Source organism: Polistes dominula, unplaced genomic scaffold, assembly GCF_049000335.1.
Source record: "Polistes dominula isolate Pdom_NZ unplaced genomic scaffold, Pdom_raw_medaka contig_77, whole genome shotgun sequence".
NCBI classification, from domain to species: domain Eukaryota; kingdom Metazoa; phylum Arthropoda; class Insecta; order Hymenoptera; family Vespidae; genus Polistes; species Polistes dominula.
The window spans coordinates 4,080,351-4,104,641 of record NW_028301152.1 but is presented as its reverse complement, the minus strand read 5'-3'; the positions used below and the strand labels follow the sequence as shown (position 1 = coordinate 4,104,641).

Sequence of the window (24,291 nt, the reverse complement as noted above, 5' to 3'; positions counted from 1 at the left end):
TCTTCAGAGAGCCACGGAACAGGCGTTTAAACAAAGGGGTTGCCTCGTTTGAATACCAGCCAGTGGCAATTTGCGTGCATAAAGCCTCAGGAGGTTCCTTGCGATTCGTGAATGGAAGAACGAGAAGCGAACAAGAATAAGAGAGCAAGTGAAACAGAAACAAAGAACGAGAGAAATAAAGAGTGTGTGAGAGACAAAGAAAGAAAGAAAGAAAGAAAGAGAAATAAAGAAAGAAGGAAAGAAGGAGAAGAGCTCGATGCAAGAAAGTGCTCGTTTTCGTCCTTGTTACGTCGATGCCGTAGCTGGGTAACCATGGCAAAATTGCCATCATCGACCACGAGCTCTCTCTCCGGTAACCGTCGTTAATTGGCGCCATTAAATATGCTTCGAACTCCGCTCGCAGCATCGGAATCGTAATCGGTTTGTTAGATTTCCTATCTTCCAATTTCTACCAATACATTTGTACCGGTAATATTATGACCGGTTATTCAATTGAAAAAGCATTCATTTTATTATTTATTTTTTGAAGTGAAAACTTCTTTAGAATGGGGGTAATTTTTTATTATAATTATTTATATTATAATCTTAAAATTAATATTTTCAATTTTTTGACTTATGTTATTTATGACAAATGTCATAATTATTGATCACATTTATTTAAAAAGACAGACAGAGAGAAAGAGAAAGGACGTATTATAATCAGATTGTAAGGATCGAACAAGATCAGCAAAGTAATATCAGAAAGAGAAAGTAGATAAATACGAAGGAATTGAATTGTAAGTGAAGAATCACAAATTTGTTGATTTTGTTAAAAAAAACTTATCATGCTTTGCAATGACTTTTTAAACAAAAGAAGATAGAACAAATGTAATAAGTAAACGATGTTATAAATTAACTTTTTTTCTCTTTTTAATAATCAAATATTATTAATCTTTTCTATTATCTTCCCGACGGTGTGTTTAAGGAAAGGCCTTTTTCCTCGCCACATATTAATTTCTAAGAAAATATTGCCACAGGCCAAACGAAGCTTATGACTTTTCGTTTATCTTTTCTAATTATAAATTTATCGTTAAAAAGACGAGCTTACTTTCGGAACTACAATCTTCAATCATATTTCTTTATTTTATTCTGATTTTAAAATTATTGGCTAAAAAATTAAATTAATTTAAATTATTGGCTAGGCAATTTATTTTAATATTTAATAAACATAATTTAATGTGCAATAGTATAATTTGTCAACAAATTATAATTATAATCCTATATTTTATTTTTATATTATTATTGATCTAATAAAAAAAAAAAAGTAAAATGTATACTCAAAACACTTTATGTAACGATAAATCAATAGGAATGTATGATTTCGCAATATAGAAACGTTTAATTTTATCTAGGACTCGTTAAAGGTACAATTAAACTTTCCCTGGACAATCTAGACAGGTGGTGTCTTATGTAAATACGTACGATGAGAAATCGGTCGATACGGCTGACTAATTAAAGCCATTACCATGTTTTCATCGTATAGAGATCTAACTGGGAATCGTAGATGCGTAAACCCATCCAAAGCTTCTTATGTAAATAGAATCCTAGGTAAAGAGGTGGACGCGAAGTATAGGAAAAGATAGAGTCTTTAAAGTTAATTTTGTTCTATACGAAGATATAAAACTTGTTACAAGCATGTTCCTTCTCTTTTATTCGAGAGTGTATACCTTTGGTTAAAAGATATTTTCATGTCTTCGATAGTACTTTAATACTTTTACCTAATCGTTCGCCATAAACTCGCCGCAAGCTGCCGTTATATCGTTGGCTAAATTTGTATCTTTGTTCGCCGTCGTATTTCTACATCGTCAATGATAATATTTCTTTTCTTTCTATACAGTAGACTACCGTACAACGCGGTTAATGTGCGATGCGTCACAGACAATTTTTATATTCCTCGGGATAATTTACAGTTAATTCATGAGGGCCATATTCTATACGTATTCAACTTTTGCATTCCGAATTATATTTCAATTTTTTTTTTTTTTTTTTTACCAACACAGCTCCCAACGCTTTTGAATGTTTTATTTGAAATTTATTTTAACTAAAAAATAAGGCAATTTAATCAGTTTGATAAGAGTAAAAACGTCGAGTGGAACTTGATAAAGGAGCTTCTGAAATAAAAAATTATGTCGAATCAAACTCGACGTAGGAGTGCACAAAGTTAAATATAAATAGTAGAAAAATAATTAAAAAATAAACAATTACGAAGCAAATAAATTCGATAGCAATGAAGACAATTTAATTCTCAATTAAAACAAATTTAATAATTATTGAATTAAAATAAATTTATAAAAACAATAGTTGCAATATTTTTGACGCGTTATACGAGAATCAATTGTATTTTTATTCGTTCTGTTTTTAACAAAATTCTTACTAAGGTATATAAAGTTAGAAAAACATTGCGATCACTTCCAAGATCACTCGTGAGTTAATAGATCTTATGACGAAGCCTGAAGAAGCTCATATAGTGACGGCTCTTATTACGTGATTCTCTCTTTAAACTGGGTTAGTTTTCGTGATGGTCGACGTTCGTCCTCATTTGTCCAGACTGAGTCAGTCCGATGACTCATACGCGTTGGTCAATGACCTTTAAATGTCCATCTCGAAAAACCATATCGATTATATTCTTTAATTTCATTTAAAAAAAAAAAATTAAGAAAAAACAATTTATTTGTATATTTTAGTCGAGTATTGTCTGAGAAAATGATTTATCATTATTGTTGAATGCAATCGTTGATTATTAACATATTTCTAACAAAATGATATTTTATTTTTGCACGAATAAATTTAAAAAGAAAAGAAAATCTTCGTTCGAATGATCATGAACGATTTACTTTCTTTCCTTCCTCTTTTTCTTCTTTTTTCATTTATGTATAAAACTCAAACTAGGAAATGAGAAAAGTTAGCTCGTAAGATTACCCTTAAGTCAGAGAAGCCCAGGCTGGTACCACGAAAACTTCAAAAGACGTTCGAGACAACGTCCACAAGTGGTACGTTCTGTAGTTTGAGTTAGTTTCAAATTCTCTTTCTCTTTCTCTTTTTTTTTTTCTCTCGTGTTTCAAGACGTGAAAATTAGAATTATATTCCACGTTCCGACAGCATTCGTTCTTTCGTTTAGAATATCAACGGCAAACGTCTACTACTAGTTATTACATAATTGCCTTTACTCACGTAATATTTTATGATTATTTAGCAGATGTAAATATTATACCTTTTACTCTCTTTCTTTCTCTTTAAACTTTTATTCAATAACGAGCACGTTAATCGCCATTACTATTAATTTGTTATCTACACACTCTCGCGTTTTAACATATTTTATATATCAAAATCGTGACTAATCCGATCTATGATCTTCACGCTGCCACAAGATTTGCTTTTTTTTCCCTGAAGGCATAAAAGTGCACTAATGCTCATACTCGACACGTTATGAACACCTTATAAGCTGTACTGTATACGAATTTTAAGTCAATTTTGTTAATATCGTTAATAATATTATATAAAGGCTTCGTTCTTTTTATACTAATTCAATTTTGTTTCATTTTTAACTACATAAAAGTATGCCTATAATTTTCATTTTTTATAAGTATGGTTATATTATATGCAATAAATAAAATTAACTAGATTTTGCAAACATTTTTATAAGTATATTCAGGACATTTAAAGTCATCAATTGCAATTCAAAATTTATCTTCGTTGAACATTCCCTAAACCTAGTTTACTGAAGTATTTCATCAATTTAAATGTAAATACAAATTCAAATTACGTTAACGATGTGATTTATCGTTATTCTTCTTTATAATTATAATTGCTTCGAAAGAATCAGTATTATTTCAATTATGCGTTCTTCTTTTTGATAAGAATTTACTTTACAATAGTTTATTATACATCATCCGCCTACCCCTAATAATATAATGACTCATATACAGAATGTCTGCCAACAAAGTTCTACAACTTTCAATAGGGTGGAAATATCATTTAGGGATAAAGTAAATCACTGTTTAGACATACAAGGTCGTTCTTTCGAATATGGAACATAAGAAATAATTTCTGAATGTTCAATGAAGATATATTTGGAACTATAATAAATGAACTTGACAAACTAACATATTAGATCGATGAATTCGTCACGGAAGCAGTTACAAGTCTATCTATATAATAATAAGTAAAAACATATGGTTTCATTTAAAAAAAAATTTGTTACCATTACAAAATGTTTTCTACAAAGTAACTTTTATTTGAAATATTTTCTTAACGTAATAGTTCGAGAGATAAATACATTAAATAGTTCAAATAAGACACTCTGTATATTCATTATTCACATATTAATTCTTCAGAGTTGGAAAAAAACAATCGGACTGTTTTTGATGGTTAAAATTCAACGAACTTTTAAAAATTTTACAATTTAGAAAGACCACCATCGTGTTTATTCATTCAACTAATATACCAGAACCTATATAGACACCAACAACTATCTTTTAAACCAGACCATCGAGTTTCGATTTTATGTTCGCGTATAAAACTCATCAACATGGCTGCTTCTCAATAGATTTCGAATTAATTAGCAGTATCCCGCATAGCTTGATGTTCAAAATGAATTTCTTTCCCTTTTTTAATGCTCAACCTTGGGATAGAAGTTACAAATTATAAGAGTTTATTATCAGTTAAGGGTGTAGATTCAAATGATAAATTTCGTTCTTTTGCACCTTCCAGAATTGTTTATTCTTTAACTTTAATAATGATCTTTTATATGAAAAATGTAAAGTAAAATAATAATAATTTATTTAACATCATTTTCATCAATCTAATAATTAAATAAAACTTTAACTTAATAAAATTTGATATGTAGGAAATTTGGAAAATTTACTTACTATCCTTCAGATGAAATATAATCTAAATCTATTATAAAAGTTAAAAGTTAGAAAATATTTCGAAATAAATAAAAATAAAATTAAGATACATGATTTAATTACTTGATAAAATTATTAATTAAAATCAAAAAAACTAAAACTGTGAATTGTCGTAATATTGTATGTTGATTCCGCGTTTTAGCAAAGCTTTTTAAACCGAAATTCATTACGACGATCTTTGTGAGTGTCCCAAGTGCTTCGAAGAGACGTTAAATTTGCGAAGCTGTTCATGTTTATTTGAGCACGAATACGACGCAGATCCCCAACACTGTTAACTTCTATCGTCGCTCGTCAACATGGCACGCAATTTAAAAGACGCGTCTCGTCGTCTTCTTGACGCTAAGATGTCGTCTTCTACGTCGAAATCCTTTTAAAATATTAGAAACACCGTCTTACGCGTAAAACGTCGCTCGTCTTATAAAAATTAATAAAAGATCATTTTTTGAATTTATCCTTAAGCAATCCATTTATTTCTGTGAATTATTTTATGAATATTTCAATATATGGCATATTGATAAATCGATAAAAGGGAAACCTTTTAATAAATTAAATCAATCGTTTTCCATCAGTTCGTCAAATTTATCCAGAGCGTTGTATTATTTAATAAATATTTCAAATTAGTTTATTGATAAGTTATTATTATTATAAAATAAATTGATTGAAAAAGTAACTTATAAATTTATATGAAATATAATATAATTTGCAATATTTTGTTTCTTTTCAAATTAAATATAATGCGATACTAATATAAAAGTTGAAAAACGAGAAAATATGTAAATATATATATATATATAAAAGAAAAGAAAATACAATATTTTACATCGAAATGAAGTCAAAATTAAAATAAAACAAAAAACGTGATGTATAAAATAGATTTATTTCTTTGACTAGATAAACTTATTAGAAAGATATTAATACTCAAATATACTATACTGAAATGATCTTTTACAAATGACAGGAGTTCAATCGATATCGCAATGTCTATCGTAAATCTTGTTCAAGCTAAAAGGGGAAACTCTCATGTGAATTAATCACTATATATCAGATCTCGAACGATAGGAAAATTCGAAACTCACAGATAACATTAGTTTTATATTTCACTTTTGAGATTAATACATAATTTTGATACTAGATATGTAAAGTCATACGTTTATATATATATATATATATATATTACAGGTATATATTACCATGAAAGACTGAAATTGGAGAATGTCAAGATTCACATGATCGTTTGGTGTATATCCAAAATATTAATGTATAATAATAAACCCAAACATTCGATCTTTCACCGGATATATTTGGTACGTTGACAAGCGATCATGTAAATCTTAACATTCTCCAATTTCAGTCTTTCACGGTAACATTATACATAATATGTTTTACTTATTATTAGATGATTTGCTTTTGCAAAACGTAATTGTAAGAATCTCTTTTCGCGCTCCACTTTGACTAGTTTCCTCTACGTTTACAAACGCGCTTTACACGTCGCAAATGACAAACAGAATAATCGCAAACGTGGACGAACGGCATAGAGTGGTCGACTAGAATGCACGGCGCTGAGAAACTGCCTCGTTGTACCAACGTTACGATAAAATTTCAACAACAGACTGCACGGACGTTGAACCTTTCTTTGCGATTTATTAGACGTGGGATTGTGTCTGAAAAATGTTTACAAAAAGGTAGAATAAGAAATAACAATGTACATTGAAAATGAGACGGATTTAAGTAAATGTACTCAGTTAAATATATATACATATTTACTAGACAAATAACTGGATCATTTTTTACATCGTTACATTTATTAAGAATTAATGAAATAACTTTTGCTTTATGCTCGAATAATAAGAATATGTTGTTGAACAGAAGTGTTCATTTAAAAATTAATTTAATAGGTTTTATATAAAATTTCAGTAATATTTAAAAAGTATTACTCCTGCTTGCCTACAATTTTTCAACCGATTACACAATCATTCATTTTTGGAATGTATTTTAATATAATTCAATGAAATAATCTTCGTTTCACATGGATTAAAAATTGTCATAGAATTTCATTTCTAAAGATTTCTCAGTCGCTGTAATTTGTGAAAATGAATAAATGTGAATAAAAACTGGTTCTGTTCTTTGTCATTACATTGAAAAACTTCATCGTTTCACAAGCAGATTACATGAATAAGAAACTTTTTTTTTTGTTTCTTTCTTTTTTTTTCATTTTTTTCTCTCTTTTTTTTTTTATAACGAAGAGAGAATTTGAAGAAGTTACTTCAAAAAGCTTTCTCTCTGAATAATTAAACTGGCCCTTTTGGCCAGAAGAAAATACGACACCGACGACGAGGAATTCTACGCCTCTTTTTAAGCATCTGACGTAACGAATAATTAGCGAAAAAGATTGGACGATCATTAAATTTTTTCGAGATACCAAAGTAAAGAGAGAAGAGACGAGTGTTGAGATATTAATCGAATGCATTAAGAATCGCAAATTGGTTAAAGTCAAAGACTCCGTTTTTTTTCTGTTTCTCTCTCTCTCTCTCTCTTTATTCTTCCTTTCTTTCTCGTTTATATATATATATATATATATATTTTCATTTACTAAAATGAAATTTACGATACGCCAGAAACTAAGGAGAGGAACCGAATTTCTCGATTCCTCTCGTGCAATCGGAATTCAGGTCGACGAAGCCATCGCGTAACAACCGGATTCGTCCTGTGTATACCGACGATTATTCTGAAGCATTCATCGTCGAGTTTTCATCGAGCGAGAAAAAGAGAAGTGAAGTGGGGTGTAGAAATAGATAGAAACAAGAGAAAAAGAGAAAAGAAGATGAGAAAGAGCTTTCACGTTCGATAATCAGAAACACGATGCTGTATCTCCCTCTTCCTGAGACTCGACTCGTACATCAAACTAACGCTCCGGTTTTTCATTCGACGCTTCGTAATTCACTCCCTTCTCATTTTCTATCTCTCCTAGCCTTGCCATCATCCTTGTCCCTCGCGACCAGTTTCATTTTCCATCCTTCCGACTACACCCTCTTTTCCTTTTTATTTTCTGTTTGTCTCTCTCTTATTCTCAGACACCCTCTTCTTTTTTTTATATATATAGTAAGATAGATAAGAAAGGAAAGAGAAAGTACTATTACTCCGGTTTTTTTTATTTTTTATTCATATTCTTTATCTGTGACGTCAATTTTAATTTTATTATTTAATATTCTCTCATTTGTGATTTATCTTCGTTGTTTATTTTATATTTCAAAAAGAAAGAATAAAAATATGAATTCGTAAAAAAAGAAACTTATCTGAATTACTTTTCTCTATTATATATTTCAAGTTAAATCACTGGAATATCTATCAATTTCTTTCTTTATTGTTCGATTATTTAAAAAAAAAATAAGTAAAAATCGTTTCTCTTACTTCCTTCCTTTTACGGAATTTCCTTTAGATCGTTCTATGCTATTATATCGTCATCGATGTTTTCAAGACGATACACCGAAGAATCGAGTACTATCGCGACTTACAAATGTTTCGTTATCGGTACTTCTTATGCGAATCGTGTCCAGGGACGACCCAGTGATCCTCTCGATCCGTAGGCGATCCTTGCCAGAAGCGCTTCGAGTATATCGAAGTGCAGTTACTTTGATATTTCCTGAAAATCGAGTTCTATTCCATTACAATTTTCCTTTTTTATACCCTTCGATCAATTTTTCTTCTTTTTATTATTTCTTGTTATTATTTTTTTTCCTCCTTATCTTTCGATTAAAGTTAAATTCTAAACATCTTAAGAAGTTTAAATAACATTCCGATGAATTAAGATAAATTCTTAACAAGTATTTTATTTTGCTTACCACAAAATACAACGTATAATATAAAACAAGTATCTCTCTCGAATATATATTCGATACAGTAAAGAGCATAACTGAACCAATAACTACTAGTTTTGTATAAATCTTTATTTATTGCTAAGAATGTAAATAAACATTAAAAAATGAACATTATATAGTAAGTTTTATTTCAGTTAGAAGTAACATCACAAATTTTTTCTACTAGTGATTATTGGTTCAGTTATGCTCTTTATTGTATATAAATACTGTATATGAATAAGACGGAAATGACGAGAAAGGGTGATAATTTCTTTTTGTTTTTTATTTTTGTTATCTTTTCTTGTCAATTGACAATTCAAACAAGAAAATATTTTATAATGATGTAGAAAACGGAAAGTTGTTGTAACAATAAGTGGAAAATCACGCGAAACTAAAAAATGATTTGCAGAAAGCGTAACTAATCAAGTCTGATTCTACGGGCATCGTTATTTTTGCGAAGACGACGACCCACGCGCGTGGAAAAGGGTGGAACGGATAGACGACGATGAAGGATCGAGAAAAAACTTGACACAAAGGAAAAGAGATAGAAAGAAAGAAAGAGAGAGGAGAGAGAGAAAGAGAGAAAGGGAGGAAGGGTGGGAGGGAGAAAAAGAGAGAACAGCAGGTTGTCGATTCGTCCAGGTTGATCAGTGTATACTCGACAGCGAATGTGTGCACAAGCGTGATTGCGAGTAAAAGATATAAAGAGAGAAAGAAAAAGAAAAAGAGAGAGAGAGAAAGAATCAAAAAATGGTGCGAGAAAAAAAGGACGAATATCAAAATAGCCTCGGATAATTTAATCTAGGGTGAATCGTACGTAATGCTTTGGTACGTTTCACGTTGATTCAATTTTTAGAAAAATTATGTTTTACAGAAAAAAGAAAAAAAATACAACATCGAGATTTACTTATAAATTTGAAGCCTATCATTTTCATAAAGATCTGTTCAGAATATCCGAAAAAATTCAAATGCGGAAAATTTGAATAATATTCTAACGTATGATCAAAGTGATGATCGACTGTCCAATAATTATTGAAAATATTCAAGTACGCGATTCGTAATTTATCATTTTTATTTTCGAGTGTCATTCTTGCGTTGAACTTGATTAGTGCTACAGTATTGACAATATCAGCCAATTTCGTTTACGAATGTTCGAATTACTATCATTTGTTGGCGAACAAAGAAAATTATAAAGATGCTTGAGCTCGTGGAAAGAAAAACAAACGGAATTCCGTGGCACGGACGCCGAACTGAAAATCTCTCAGGCTTTACCAACAATTCTAAGGGAATATTTCTGACGAAGAAAGAAAAGGATGTGCCGCGTGAGAAACGATGGAAGAGAGATAGCAGAGGTCTCCTGTGTTCTCTCGGCCAACTAGGATACAATGATTCTTCATATAGTCCAGACACTCTTGGCACGTGGAAATTTCACAGAATTACTCGGAGAAGGTAAATCGATTAATCCTTAAATGCATGTGTGGTTGGGGAATTACAATCTATATTTACAATTAATTTTATTTAGTTTAACATATTGACAATGATTGAGAATTTTGTATAAATTATAACATAAATGATTTTGTAGAGTTTTCATTATTGTAAATATATAATAATAAATTATTATGTAGTAATACTAAATGAAACTATATTTTTCATCAATAGTAGACTAAAATTGATAAATTTTAAATATAAAAGTATATTTATATAATAAATTTTTATGTATTTTAACAATAATATTAATTTAGAAAAGTGTACATTGTACTCTAAATGTCACAGTAGAGTTTTGATTATAATAAACATATAATGATTAGATATATTTCTTAGAATAATTAAGATTAAATAAGACTATACTTTGTAAATAATCAAAATGCTTTAAATATAAAAAATATTTAAAAACTAAAAACTATGATAGCTAGCTACAATTTTATTTAGATTATTTTACTATATTTTATCATTAAATCTTATTTTTGTGAAATATTATATTTGTTAACTCTTAAACCATCAATAACAAGTGAATCAGTCATTAAAATTTGAAATAATTATTTACGTATAAATTTTATAAATGCATAATTCATTATTATATTAATAACGAATGAGTGCAATGTAACATATGTGCAACAATATAGTTTTTCATTAAATTGCATAAACAACATTATGATAATGTGATCTATTTATTCAATAGAGCTATTATAATTTACTTTCCTATGAAATTCCTGAAAAGCTGTATGAAATAATTAACATTATTTATTATCTTAGTAACAAAAAGTATAAAAGATGTTTAATGAAACGCCATAAGCACGCAGAGACCACCAACTAGCGTGACCGCATAATTACGCAAGGATCCTTCAACTGTTTTCATATTCACCTACTTTCAATTGTTGAAATATATTTCCGCACGCCTACTGAAATTTATGATATAATGTGTGTGTGTGTATACATATACGTAATATTTTCCTGTCATATATATTAAATACGTTTGATAATGTAAACGTACAAGAATAGTTTGACACTGATACCTAACTGATTGTGAGACCGCAAAGGAGTCATAAATATTAACATTAATTAAGAGATCATCTCGGAATTCCTTGGAATCCAGCTCCATCTCCTAGACCGCATAATTTCCTTCTGTAAAAATATACAAGAAACGAATAGATAAACGTTTGCTTGTATTCATAACAATGTTAAACAATAATGACTACAAAGGAAAAAAGAAAATTATATAAACTATCAATTATAATGTTATTTAATACATTGAAATAAATTTAAATTATATTAGATTAATTTAATATAAAATTAATATAAAATTAATCTAACATTATACTTTAATTTAATAAATAAAAATTAATAATTCAAGTTATTAAATTATGAAGTTTCTCTATTATCGTTAGAATGAAAATGACATAAGAATGATTTAATTATTAATTAACAGAAAAATAAAACAAATAATACTTGTGTGACAAGAATCGATCGAGAAAAAATAAAGAGATCGGAGAATAGACTCGGATCATGATCATCCACGTTACTGATTATTATCATTTTAAGGAGCGATATTAACGAGCTGTCGCTAACACGTACAATCATTATTCTTCGGACGATGCAAAAGCGCAATAGAGAAAGTTATAGTGAAAGGAAAGCTGCGTGGGCGACAGTCGCAGGTGCGTAGTAGTTCTAGTCGGGCCGGCAGGTCAGGGCCGGAGACCAAGACTCCCCCTCTATATGTGTATATAAATATATAAATATGCATATGTATATGTATATATTGGGTCGTCCCAAAAATTTATTGCCTTTTCATATTTATTAAGTTTTACAGTAGTAATATTTTTTATTTTATTTTATTTTAATTTACAATAAGTTATATGCGATCACAATTCTACTCTGTTAAAATAAAAAATAAATAATATATATCTTAAACTGAGTAAACAGTTTCTTCCTAAGTTAGATTGCTGTAGTATGTATTGCAGATTGTTTAAGGATCGCATAACTTTGATAATCTGACAATATTTTCTTGCATTTGAAAAGAGGATTTATCATAAAGTAATCAATTAAAAAGTTGTAATATTTGTTTATTCAGTCAAAAGTTATTAAGTTTTGAAAATGAGTGAAAATAAACAAGAAATTCGATACAATTAAAAATTGTGTTTCGACAAAGAAATGAGTGCGAATCAGGATAGTAAAAATATTTTGAATCTTCATGGACATGATGCAGTATCAGTGCATGTGGTACAAAACTGATTCAAGTGTTTTAAAAAAATTGGAAATTTGAATGTCAAAAATGCACCTTGCTTGCTCTGGTCGACCAATCACTGGAAAAGTCTACGAAATCATAGAAACAATTTAACAAAACCAACACATTAGCAGTCATTATATCAATAATTTGGTTTTGATCAAACAATTTGGAGAACACTGGATATAAATATGAAAAAAAAAACTATTTTCTCCGTTGTATTAAAATACAAGGAAACTTTTGAAGAAAAAAAGAAACATATTAAACAAAAAAGAAGAAGTATATATATATATATATTTTTTTTTTTGTTATCTGTACTTTTTCAATCCTTAATCCTCAGTGTCCATTCCATTGAAAAGAGAATTTTTCTATTCGACTCGATGAATCTGATCGAGATTCCACCAGGCGTATCGAACGAACACATTCCTCGAACGTACATACACCGAATTCCACGATGGCTTTGAGATCGGCGTGATTTTTCCAAATTTTCATTCATTCCATGTCCATGTATTTCGTGTTTGCCATTCGAATTTTAAGAAAAAAAAATAAATTGATTAAAAAAAGATTATATATTTATACTATAATAAAAATTAATATACGAAATTGAAAGATACGAGATCTTAAAAATAGAGAGAGATTCATACAATGGGAAAAGAAATAATTAAAAAGATATTCTATGTATACAATGATAAACAAAACATTATATATGTTACTATAAATATTGCAAATTAGCTAGTTAAAATGTAATGAAGTATCCATAAACGTTAATATAACAGAAAGATAATATGCTTGATTAAAATTTAATCTTTGTAAACGAAAATTCAAAATTGAATTTCATCCATTCGCGTATTAGAATTGAATGAGCATTAGTAATTTCGGGTTCTTATTATTTAATTTATAATTTAACGAATTATTTTAGACATTTACGAAAATATAATATATACATAAATAAAAATTCAAAATATAAGAAGAGAGACAAAAATATTAAATTACAAACAAAAATATACCTATGAAAACATTTAACGTATATAGTGATAAATACACTTGATATAAAAAGATTATACAGAAAGAGAAAAAGAGAAAGAGAGAGAGAGAGAGAGAGAGAGAGAGAGAAAGAGACGGACAAAAAAATGATTTCATCGAACATAATAATTCTAAATATACATAGCAAATGAAACAAATCATTCGATCGCCTTGAGCTTCAAGTGTTACATGATCCCCGGGAGACAAAATGCGCATAACTCGAGGAACAGGCAGGACCTTCGTGGAATGAATTACGTTCTTATGACATCGTGGAGAAATGATTAGTATCAAATGTGAGTGGTTATTAGTTCGAGCAGAGAGACACCACCGTCATTCTATTATGAGTTTCGCGGCCTGTTCTTTTTTTATAATACTGGTAGGTACCACTCGTAATCGATATCACGTGTCACGTTGGTAACACTATCGGCACCTGGTGCATTCGTAATATCGCAAAATAAAGCAAACACTTATATTCTGTTTGTGTATATGCGTGCTTATATTTAAGTATGTGTACATACAAATGCAAAATGTATATGTAATATATATCTATGAATATAATATTGCTAACAACTTATAATTACGATATACAGTACGATAAAACGTACGTATCACCCCGAAATCTTCGATTTGGTTGGTTATCACTTCTAGTTCGATTAATCGCACTTTGTCGAGCATGTCTATCGTTCACTTTCAAATAACGATCTCCTATCTGGCAAGCTCGATTATTCTTAATCCGGATGCAACGAATATTTACGACTTTCGTACGCGAGTTTCTCATTGAATTAGAATCGATAAATCACTTTAAAGGAAAAGAAAGATAAATAAAAGTAACGTGTTTTATTATTGAAATAAAAAAAAACAACAGTTAATCAACAAGACAACATCCTATAACGGAAATTCAATTACATACAATAGCTATTGAAAATAATTAAACTAAGAATTCTTATTAAAAGATATCGTATTTATCGAGTTTATGCATAACTAATTGTAAGTTCGTAGTACTGTTATGAGAAAAGAATTGATTATTATTACTTTTTAATTTTATATACAATAATAAATTATTACCATAATATAATAATAATCATTTATTCAACTTTACTGTCAAAAATATGTTAATCTATTAGCACAATATAAATATAAAGTTTATTACAATCAAATAACAATTATTTATGAATCAACTTAATATTATAATGTGTTTAATAAAACGGTTGTTAGTTTGATTTGAATTGGCATTGAATATTTGTCTATATGAGCCAGAATAAAAGGTGCGTACGCGCGATGAATCGAAGCTTGAATCGAATATTAGCGTCATTCCTAATGACTCTTGCTCAATCGTCACTCGTTTCACATTCAACGAGATGCGGATGCGCAATAATGTACCGGGGATCGCGAATTGTGCAATAATTTGCGTTTAACCGTGGGAACCTTTGTCGGAACTCAACGGAACTCAAGACTCGTTTCGCATAATTACTTTGATAATCATTTCTGACTCGATCTTTATCGCTAACTGTTATTTCTCGCAAGTATATAAAAGTTACACGTATTTGTAATAATAATAAATCGTAAGTGCATTCATTCCGCTTTTTTTTATATGCTGAATATTATCTTTCAATCGTAAATATTTATCGTGTACAAAACGCATTTGAATAAAATTATGATACATATATATATATTAATAAAATAGAACATATATAAATAATTTAAACAAAAAATCGATTCAACGAATGAAAATACTTTATCTATTATTATTTTAAGAAATGGTCTTGTTTAGAATATTAATATAAGAAAATCATGAGAGAGAGAGAGAGAGAGAGAGAGAGAGAGAGAGAACATTCGCAACTATACAGAACGAATAATTTTACAGCGAATTTCATCCAATTTTAAAGTACTCGAGATTCGCGCCGTTAATTGCTCCTATTTACGATCTGTCGAGTAGCTCGTGGTGCATGGCTCGAACGTTTCGTCCCTGACACGACGACATTCCTTAGCCGGACGACGCTAGTAATATGCATTTGCATTAATAGCGGCAATACAAACACACGCGCAATGTAGTCGCACGAAACGATTTCGCGACTCATGCGTGGCGGAAGCATTTTCGATCATTTTTTTAATTTTTTCTTACTATGCATTTCTCGATTATCCTAATACCTCATTAAGCATCTCTAATGATTCATTAGAATTTTTTATCTTTTATTTTCAATATTTTGTTTAGTTTAAAATTAAAAATTAAACATATTTTTAAAAGTCCACAAACTTTACAATTTAATATTAGTTTAGATATTATTGAATTTTCAATACCTTATAAAATTAATTTACCGATGTAAGCTATGTTATATACTTTATATTAAGACAAAAATATAATTACTAATTTGTTTCGAATGAAATTGCATGTTTTAATTATTTCTTCGTCTACCGTCATAAAAATGTCATGACAGATGGCAACGATGCTATCATTAACGCGTTTACATATTCATTACTTGGAAACAAATCGTTACTTCTTAAATACGATGCATATATTAAAATGATCAAATTAAATGAAACACCCTATATAGATAACTTACGTCGCGACGTAAGTATAAAACGTGTCAGAGGGTTGCGCGTTCGGTGAAACGATGAATACGATCGAGCTTGAATGGGGAGCAGGGTCGTGTAGAAAAAGAAAAAAAGAGAAAAGGTTAGAGGCAAACACGCATTCCTTTGAAATGGTACTCGTCGTTCGCACTTCGGCAAAGCGAATCATGAAAAATCTAACGGCACAGACCCCGGAAAACTTTTCATTCGCGAACGATGAAAGTATATGAAGAAAGGGGTTGGCAAAATTAACTCGAAGTGGTTCAGCAGTTTTTTTTGCTCTTTTTTTCTGTCTCTCTCCCTTTCTTTTTCTCTTTCTTTCTTTCTTCATCTCAAGACTCGCGTGTCAGCATTGCACCGCGTGAAATTCCACATCTTCTTTTTCTTTTGAACGCATAACACGCTGTCTTAGCTGGAACGGTACAACCGTGACAAGAGGAAAGAAGGTTCAACGTTCTTTACAAATATTCGTGGATTCCCTGAATTTGCAACTCTCTCTCTTTCTCTTTCTCTCTCTTTTTACTGAGACTGAGACTGTTGGAAAGTCTAGAAAATTTGTTTGTATCTCCCTCTCTGTCTGTCTGTCTATATTTATTTTTTTCTTCCTTAGACAAGTTTGTCTTTCACTTAGGTGGCCAACCAGAGAGATTTTAATATTAAACTGTTTCACATAAACGAGCAGACATGTCTCCTTCTTATTTTTCTTTTTCTTTTTTATCTACTCGTGGACAATTTATTAGCATAGCAACTTTTTAGTCGAAAAAAAAAATACAAAAAAATTTCTATTACTGTATATTTTAATAATCAATGATACATTGAGTGTTTATAAATTAGTCGAGGAAAATCCACATGCCTATGACTCAATTAATAAGGAAATAATATCAATCGTCATTTCTTATCATTAAACGATTTTATTGAATCATCATATCCGATGTCGCAGACGTGTTTCCCTCTTTTTCTTAATCTTTCCAAGAAAATGTCTCGAATTTCTCAGAAAGATTGAGATCCTTTAATATTATCTTTGTATAGGTATGATATGAATCGCCGTTTGGTTATCGATTTCCGTTCACTCGTTTATTTTAACGTTAACTGTTTGCATCGTCTGATTTGTCCTGGGTGAAAAATGCGAAGACTAAAATATTGCCTGATTTGCAACTATATTTGTTGCAAGGAACAAGTTTACGTAAATTCGTTGAATTTTTTTATTGAAAATTTAAATCGTCAACCCACGTGAGTTAACGAATATTTAGGCATTTATTTTGATTACGCAAATTCTAAGATTTTTAGCTAATAATAACTAAAAATCTACTAATTAAATACTTTTTCTCTCTGTAGATTAAACTGGTTTTTTAAAGACCTTATGATAATTACTGTTATATCACATACCTATGTTTATTTAAAAAATATAACATTTAAGAGGCAAGAATAATTATTGATTATTATCTTTGATTGCATTTAATCTGCTTGAAGAAATGAAGTTCCGACTATAAATCTAATTGAAATAACCGTTTAATAACACGTTTTAATAATTTTTTACTCGATCAGAAACGATTTTATTACATACTTTTATTATATATTGACTAAAACCAATTAAATCTTTATTTTTCTTATGCACATTAATATAAATTTTAAACGAAAATATATTTATATCGTTCTATTAGCCTGGATTAATTCACTTTTACTATTACTTTATACTAAAAGTGTTAAACATCGATATATCTCGGGAATCGACTTCAATTAAGATTCTATTTATTCGTATTTATTTTTGTGCAGCCATGAGGGGATGAGCACTGGGACAGGAGATGGAGGTGGAAGCGGAGGTGGTGGTGTGCAGGGTGGGGGAGGTGGAAGAAATACTCCACCTCATGGATCGCCCACCCCCATGGACAAGGCCACCTTGAAGGTCCACTTACCCAACGGTAATTAGATTTTATCTTTCTTAATAGTTCCATGATACCCATCGAAAGGTTGACAGGGTAAAATCTGATTAAACGTTTAATAATAGATTCAAGCTGGTGATAAAATAATTGTCTTTTCGTTTTTTTTTTTATTTATCTTGTGGTCATATGTTTTGCTTAATAGGTGGTTTTAATGTCGTCAAATTTGGTGATGCTATTGACGTGAAAGGAATCATCTCGTTAGTAACCAGCCGACTTGCCGTTGGTAACAGGTATTATCGAAATCTCTATGCCATGAGATTGCATCATCCAGGATCTGGTGAGAGTTACTGGTTGCATCAAGACACCACAATGTATCAGGTATTGAAAATATACAAATAAATTTAAATAATAAACAGATAATCTTCAAAATAATATATTTAATGATATTAATATTCATTGTATCTAGGTTCAAGAAAAATATGAAAAGAAACATCCTCATTGTGAATGGAGGTACGAACTCAGAGTACGATATCTACCACAAAATCTAAATGATCTCTATGAAAAAGACAAAGTCACGTTCTACTATTATTACGATCAGGTAAAATTTTAATAAATACATAAAGAATAATTGTCTACAGCAAGAAATTACTTTTTGTAAATGATTAAAAAAATATAAAATCATTTCTAAAGATAGAAATGGAAGTTGTCGATAATGAAAAACACTTCTTTTTATATTTAAATAAACATATTCTTAAATTAATATTCTTCTCGATAATTTATAACTGTTTTCTTATAAATTTAGTGTATACAATTTTTTACTAAAATAACACTCTGTAGGTACGAAACGACTACCTGTATGCAAATCATTCTGCACTGGACCAAGACGTAGCGGTTCAATTATGTTGCTTAGAGATACGCTATTTCTTCAAAGACATGCCACAAATGGCTCTTGACAAGAAAAGCAATTTGGAATACTTAGAAAGAGAGGTAGAGTCAATGCTACATTTTTTGAAATAATAGAAAAAACATGCGTACATAAGCAATATATCTTCTAATAAGAAAACATTTAATTAAGGTTGGCTTACACAAATTTCTTCCACGGTCCGTATTAAACGGAATGAAGCCAAAGGCACTTAGAAAGCTGATACAACAACATTTCAAGAAAGTAGCCGCTCTTTCAGAATTAGAATGCATGTTCAAGTTCTTTGACTTGCTTAGGGCACATTATAGATTCGACCAGGAAAGATTCATTTGTGCATTGGGGGTAAGAGAGTTTTATATTAAGTTAAAAAAATTAAAACAAAAAAAAGAATACTTAAAACGAAACATAAACTATAAAATTCATTTATCCTTTCATCTTCAGTCAAGCTGGTCCATTCCTGTTGAACTAGTCATAGGTCCTGATCTCGGCATATCTTATATGGCTCATCGAGGTGGAACAGTGGTAAGATGACTAACAAATTAAATTAAAATCAATGAGATCTCGTCGTGGCCTCCCCTAAACCGACTATCATTTTTTTTGCCGACCATCTTAGCCGACTAGAATGACAGAGTTCTCGCAAATACAATCAATTCAAACGTTGGTTTCTGACTGCAAAGAACATGCCAAAGCATGCATCAAATTGAGAGTCGCTGGAGCAACCGAGACGCTGAGTATAACTTGTTCAAGTTTGGACCAAGCAGAAAGTCTTGCTGACTTGATAGACGGTTATTGTAGACTAGTGACTGGCAGTAATACTTCTTTATGGAATCGGAAAGGTAAACATTTATATTATAAAATAAATATACATACTTAGAAAGATTTAGCATGCACTGTATAAACAGAATAAATAATAATCATCTAAGACGATATATCATCTAAGTATTAAACTTTTTAACATTATTAAGCCGTAATAGCTTGTTGGTATGATTATTTAAAAACGAACAGAAAGATTAATTTGTTTCGTAAATTTTTAGTCGTTAGTTCGATCAATTTATTTATTTTTTGCATAATCCTAAAAAATTATTGATAATTTTTGTTGTATAAAAGTGAAACATTGAGTTACATTAAATGAACTATTTTTATCAACAATCGAGTAATTTGCACGACTATCCCCTTTTTACTTTAACTAATTATACTAAGCTGTATCCCTGTTCACACTTCCAAGCTGCATCGTGGAAAAATTATCCCTGTCCATGCAAAGGTTTGTAGTCTTAAAAAATCCTTTTATAGTAATTTAAAGCTGTTGTATACAAGCTTGTAGCCAGAGTCATCGCACCGAAGTAAAATTAAGTTTTCTCCCTGATAATTATGAACATTATCCCGTTTGCATGCCCTGGCTACAAACGTGACTACATCAAAAAATGAACTATATCATATTTATCAAATATTTTCTAGATCTCATTACTTTTTTTATATATTTGTTAGATGCACATCCTCCAAAGTATAGACAAGATGGTTTCAACAGTCCAGAAAAAAATGTGAGCAAAACGGGAACAATTTTGTCCGAAGATTATGCGGAGATCGTAGACGAGGAAGGAGATTATTCTACTCCAGCAAGTATGTATAATTATGTTTGTTTTTGTTTTTATTTCATATATACAACATATGTAATCAATTTATTAAATTTTCAACATAATTACTCGATACGTTTTTATTCCTTGTTTCAGCACGTGATTATGAAATAGTTCGTAATCAAGTAGAACTGGGTGAAATTATAGGAGAAGGTCAATTTGGTAATGTTCACAAAGGATCGTATAAAGGTAGAGATGGACAAACTATAGCTGTTGCTGTAAAAACATGTAAAGTTGATGCTGACCTTGCTACTGCTGAAAAATTCCTCGAAGAAGCCTGTATGTGGAGATCTCGTATATACTAACGTAGAATTGATTAAAATGTTTACTAAATATTTTTTAATTAAAACGTATTTCAGACATCATGCAACAATTTGAACACCCTCATATAATTAGACTCATTGGAGTATGTTCCGAACCGCCAATCTGGTTGGTTATGGAATTGGCGAGACTCGGAGAAATGCGTGCATATCTTCAGTCTAACAAACATCGATTAGATCTTGCAACTCTTTTACTCTACACATTCCAACTAAGTACTGCTTTATCGTACCTTGAGAGTAAAAAATTTGTGCACAGGTATTTAAAAAAAAAAACTCTTTCTTAGAAAAATGAAACAGATTCTTTCTCCATTTGTAACATATTATTTACTTGTGACTCCTTTAACAGAGATATTGCAGCTAGAAATGTATTAGTTTCTTCGCATAATTGTGTCAAGCTAGCAGACTTTGGACTGAGTCGATGGGTGGAAGATCAAAGTTATTATACTGCAAGTAAATGTAAATTACCGATCAAATGGATGGCTCCAGAAAGTATAAACTTTCGAAGATTTACCACTTCGTCTGACGTTTGGATGTTCGGTAAGATGTTATTAACAAATTTTTTTCAATTTAACATTTTTTTCTGTATTTTAACTTCTATAATATTTTATAATTTCAGGTGTTTGTATGTGGGAGATATTAATGTTAGGTGTAAAACCATTCCAAGGTGTAAAAAATAATGAAGTCATTCGTAAACTAGAAAATGGTGAAAGACTAGCGCTTCCTAATCACTGCCCACCACGCTTATATTCCTTGATGTCTCAGTGTTGGAGTTATGAACCTAGCAAACGACCAACGTTCAAAGAAATTAGAGAAACTTTGCAGTAAGTTTTTAACTGACAACTTCTAAGATAATTAAATAAAATAATTCTGACACTTGACGATCTATGTTACAGTGAAATTTTGTTAGAAGAGAAGCATCAACAACAAGAGACTATGAGACGAGAAAATAGAAGAGTACAAGCCATGTCTTGGGGTAAGAGAAGATAATACATTCCTATAAATTATTCATTTTACTTTGCAATGGCAAAATATTCATTGAAATTTGAAATAATATATTTTGCAGGTGCAGACGAAGTTCCACCTCCGAAACCTTCCAGACAACCACAAAATACAGCAGCAGACTCAGCACAATTAACAGCAGCTGCGCCTGTCTCTACTTATATTGTAGCACAGAGTCCGGAAGTTCTTGCTCAACTTCTTAAGGATAATCAAACTAGGGGGGTATGTCCCTCTGTCTACACTACTCCTGCCTCTCCATTTAACACACTCGCTGTACAATTTCAAGACGAAGATCAAGTCTTGACTACTGCCGTTGTCTCAGATTTACCCTTTTTCGACCCAGCGATTTCCGAGCCTACTGCTTCTCATGACACACAGTCAGGAGACTCAACTTTGTCCGACACTAATCTAGATTCTCTAGACTCCTCAGACACTGTTTCTCCCCTCATGTCGAGTCTCAATATTTCAGACACAGCGCAGACACAATCGCCAGCTGCCGGTAGAAAACAACAAAAGGTTAAAGAGATGCAAAACTTATATGCAGTAAGCTCAAAGGTCGTCAGTAATATCACGGGAGATTTATATTCGCCTGTGCAGAAATTTTCAGTATCCAATCCGATACCCATTACGACTACTGCTTGCGGTGAAATATATGGTCCTGTGGCTAATTTTACACAAAGTTCGGCTATTGTAGGTAATCTCAGTCAAAGTCCAAGCGTAGGTGGTAACTTTGGTGAAAATCCAGGCAATTTTGGCCCTAGCAGCTTAAATAATCCAACTCAGTTTGTGAGTGGCACGCATGCTCAATCATCTAATCTTGGTCAGCACTCCACTAATATCACAAGCCAAGCATATGCAAGTGGTCAACAACCCATAATTCCTAGTAGTTCATCTACTTCAAACGCTGTTACCGCTACAGGATCTCCTCGTATTAATGCAGTTAATGTTCCAATATCCACTGCCAATGCGGAATGTTTGTATGGCCCTGTTTTAAAATTCCGAGCACAAAGTACTCAGAGTCAAAGTGGTGGAGATATGACATCCGTTAGTTCAGCTACATCGTTTGTTCCAAGTGGAAGAAGTCAATTAGTTTATAGTCCAACACCAGTTCAAAACTTACAATCTCAACCACTTTATCCCCAAAACTATCAACATCAACAAATATATTCTAATGTTAATCAAATGGGGCAACAACACATGTATATTCCGCGAGCGCAACAAGCACAAAATATTCAACGCCAACCTCTTTTACAACCACAATCTCTTTCTTACACATCATCGCAATATACGATGCAACAGAACCAAACAAGCAGTGCCAATCCAATATACACAGCCCATGCTACATCGGTTACGGTTGTTCAAGCACAAAAGGTGCAAATGCCAAATTATATACCGCAAGTGCAAAGTGGAATAGCAAATAACCAATCGCCAGCATCCCTGAACGTTACCGCAAACCAGCATCAATCATTTGGAGTAACTCAAGCTCATGGCATTCAGTCTCGCATTGCTGCACCAGGTGTCATGATTCAACAAAGTAGCCAACAGCACACTCAGTCACATGTTCCTAACTTCATCTTAGGTCAACATTCTGGTTTTAATGCTCCTACGGAACAAACGCAAGTTCAGTACAGTGCTACAGGTTTCTCAACACAGCAACAAGTGATAAACGCGGTTGACGTAAAACAACAAGTAGCTCAAATGGCGCCAACGATTGCTAAATCATGCACACCTCAAATAGCAACTGGCATAGCGAAAATCACTACATTCGTAACATCAAAACAAGATGAACCACTGACAAGTTCTACAGACGGTACTCTATCTGGATCACTTATATCTTCTGCTGTCAGCGACAGCACTATTTCATCTAGCAGCTCAATGACAGAGGAGGCACAGCAAGATCAGGTTTGACCATGCCTCCTAGGAATGAAAAATTGCATCTTCTATCTGCAAGCATATCATTTGATATTACACAGTTCCGTGTATCTATAGCACCGTACATCTATTTTGAGGCAGATGTATATATGTGTATATATGCTTTGCAGTATGCAAACGTGCTCTTCCTCACATACAATCACAAGCGTCTACGCGTATCCGTAAACAACATACATACATGCTCTCTTACAACATATACATTTTCTTCAGTTACACATGCAACAAGAATTTACGTCAACCAAATACTTTTTATTTGCTATATTTGATAGGCTTTTTTATATGCATGTCGAATTAATCCAACGTTAGACTCTATTATTTTATCATTGATATTATTATGTTCTATTATATATATATATATATATTTATACATGCATGCAGCAATATTTAACTGCATTACTTATTTTTTACAGTTCTGCACTTCGAAAATTATGCATCTCTTTAATTTTTACTGTGTACATATGAACGTTTCATTTAGATAGACATGCGCATTTA

At 31.1% G+C, this 24,291-nt stretch overlaps 1 protein-coding gene across 10 annotated transcripts in view; it reads left to right on the top strand.

The window, feature by feature from the left end:
* Nucleotides 1-24,291, top strand: part of Fak (protein tyrosine kinase 2 Fak) — an 81,267-nt gene that overhangs the window by 54,074 nt on the left and 2,902 nt on the right. For 7 of the 10 annotated variants that reach the window (XM_015316369.2, XM_015316370.2, XM_015316365.2 and 4 more), the window contains 15 exons: nt 17,889-18,034; nt 18,198-18,373; nt 18,462-18,593; nt 18,833-18,982; nt 19,071-19,259; nt 19,359-19,439; nt 19,531-19,753; nt 20,143-20,178; nt 20,403-20,534; nt 20,645-20,827; nt 20,908-21,124; nt 21,215-21,405; nt 21,485-21,689; nt 21,762-21,841; nt 21,932-23,769. In XM_015316369.2, coding sequence (XP_015171855.2) covers nt 17,899-18,034; nt 18,198-18,373; nt 18,462-18,593; nt 18,833-18,982; nt 19,071-19,259; nt 19,359-19,439; nt 19,531-19,753; nt 20,143-20,178; nt 20,403-20,534; nt 20,645-20,827; nt 20,908-21,124; nt 21,215-21,405; nt 21,485-21,689; nt 21,762-21,841; nt 21,932-23,769 — 3,969 coding nt within the window. In that variant the 5' untranslated portion in view covers nt 17,889-17,898. Of the gene's footprint in view, nt 1-9,980; nt 10,250-17,888; nt 18,035-18,197; nt 18,374-18,461; nt 18,594-18,832; nt 18,983-19,070; nt 19,260-19,358; nt 19,440-19,530; nt 19,754-20,142; nt 20,179-20,402; nt 20,535-20,644; nt 20,828-20,907; nt 21,125-21,214; nt 21,406-21,484; nt 21,690-21,761; nt 21,842-21,931; nt 23,770-24,291 lie in introns of those variants that run through there. The other 3 variants (XR_016178490.1, XM_015316359.2, XM_015316361.2) reach the window with 2 other exon arrangements.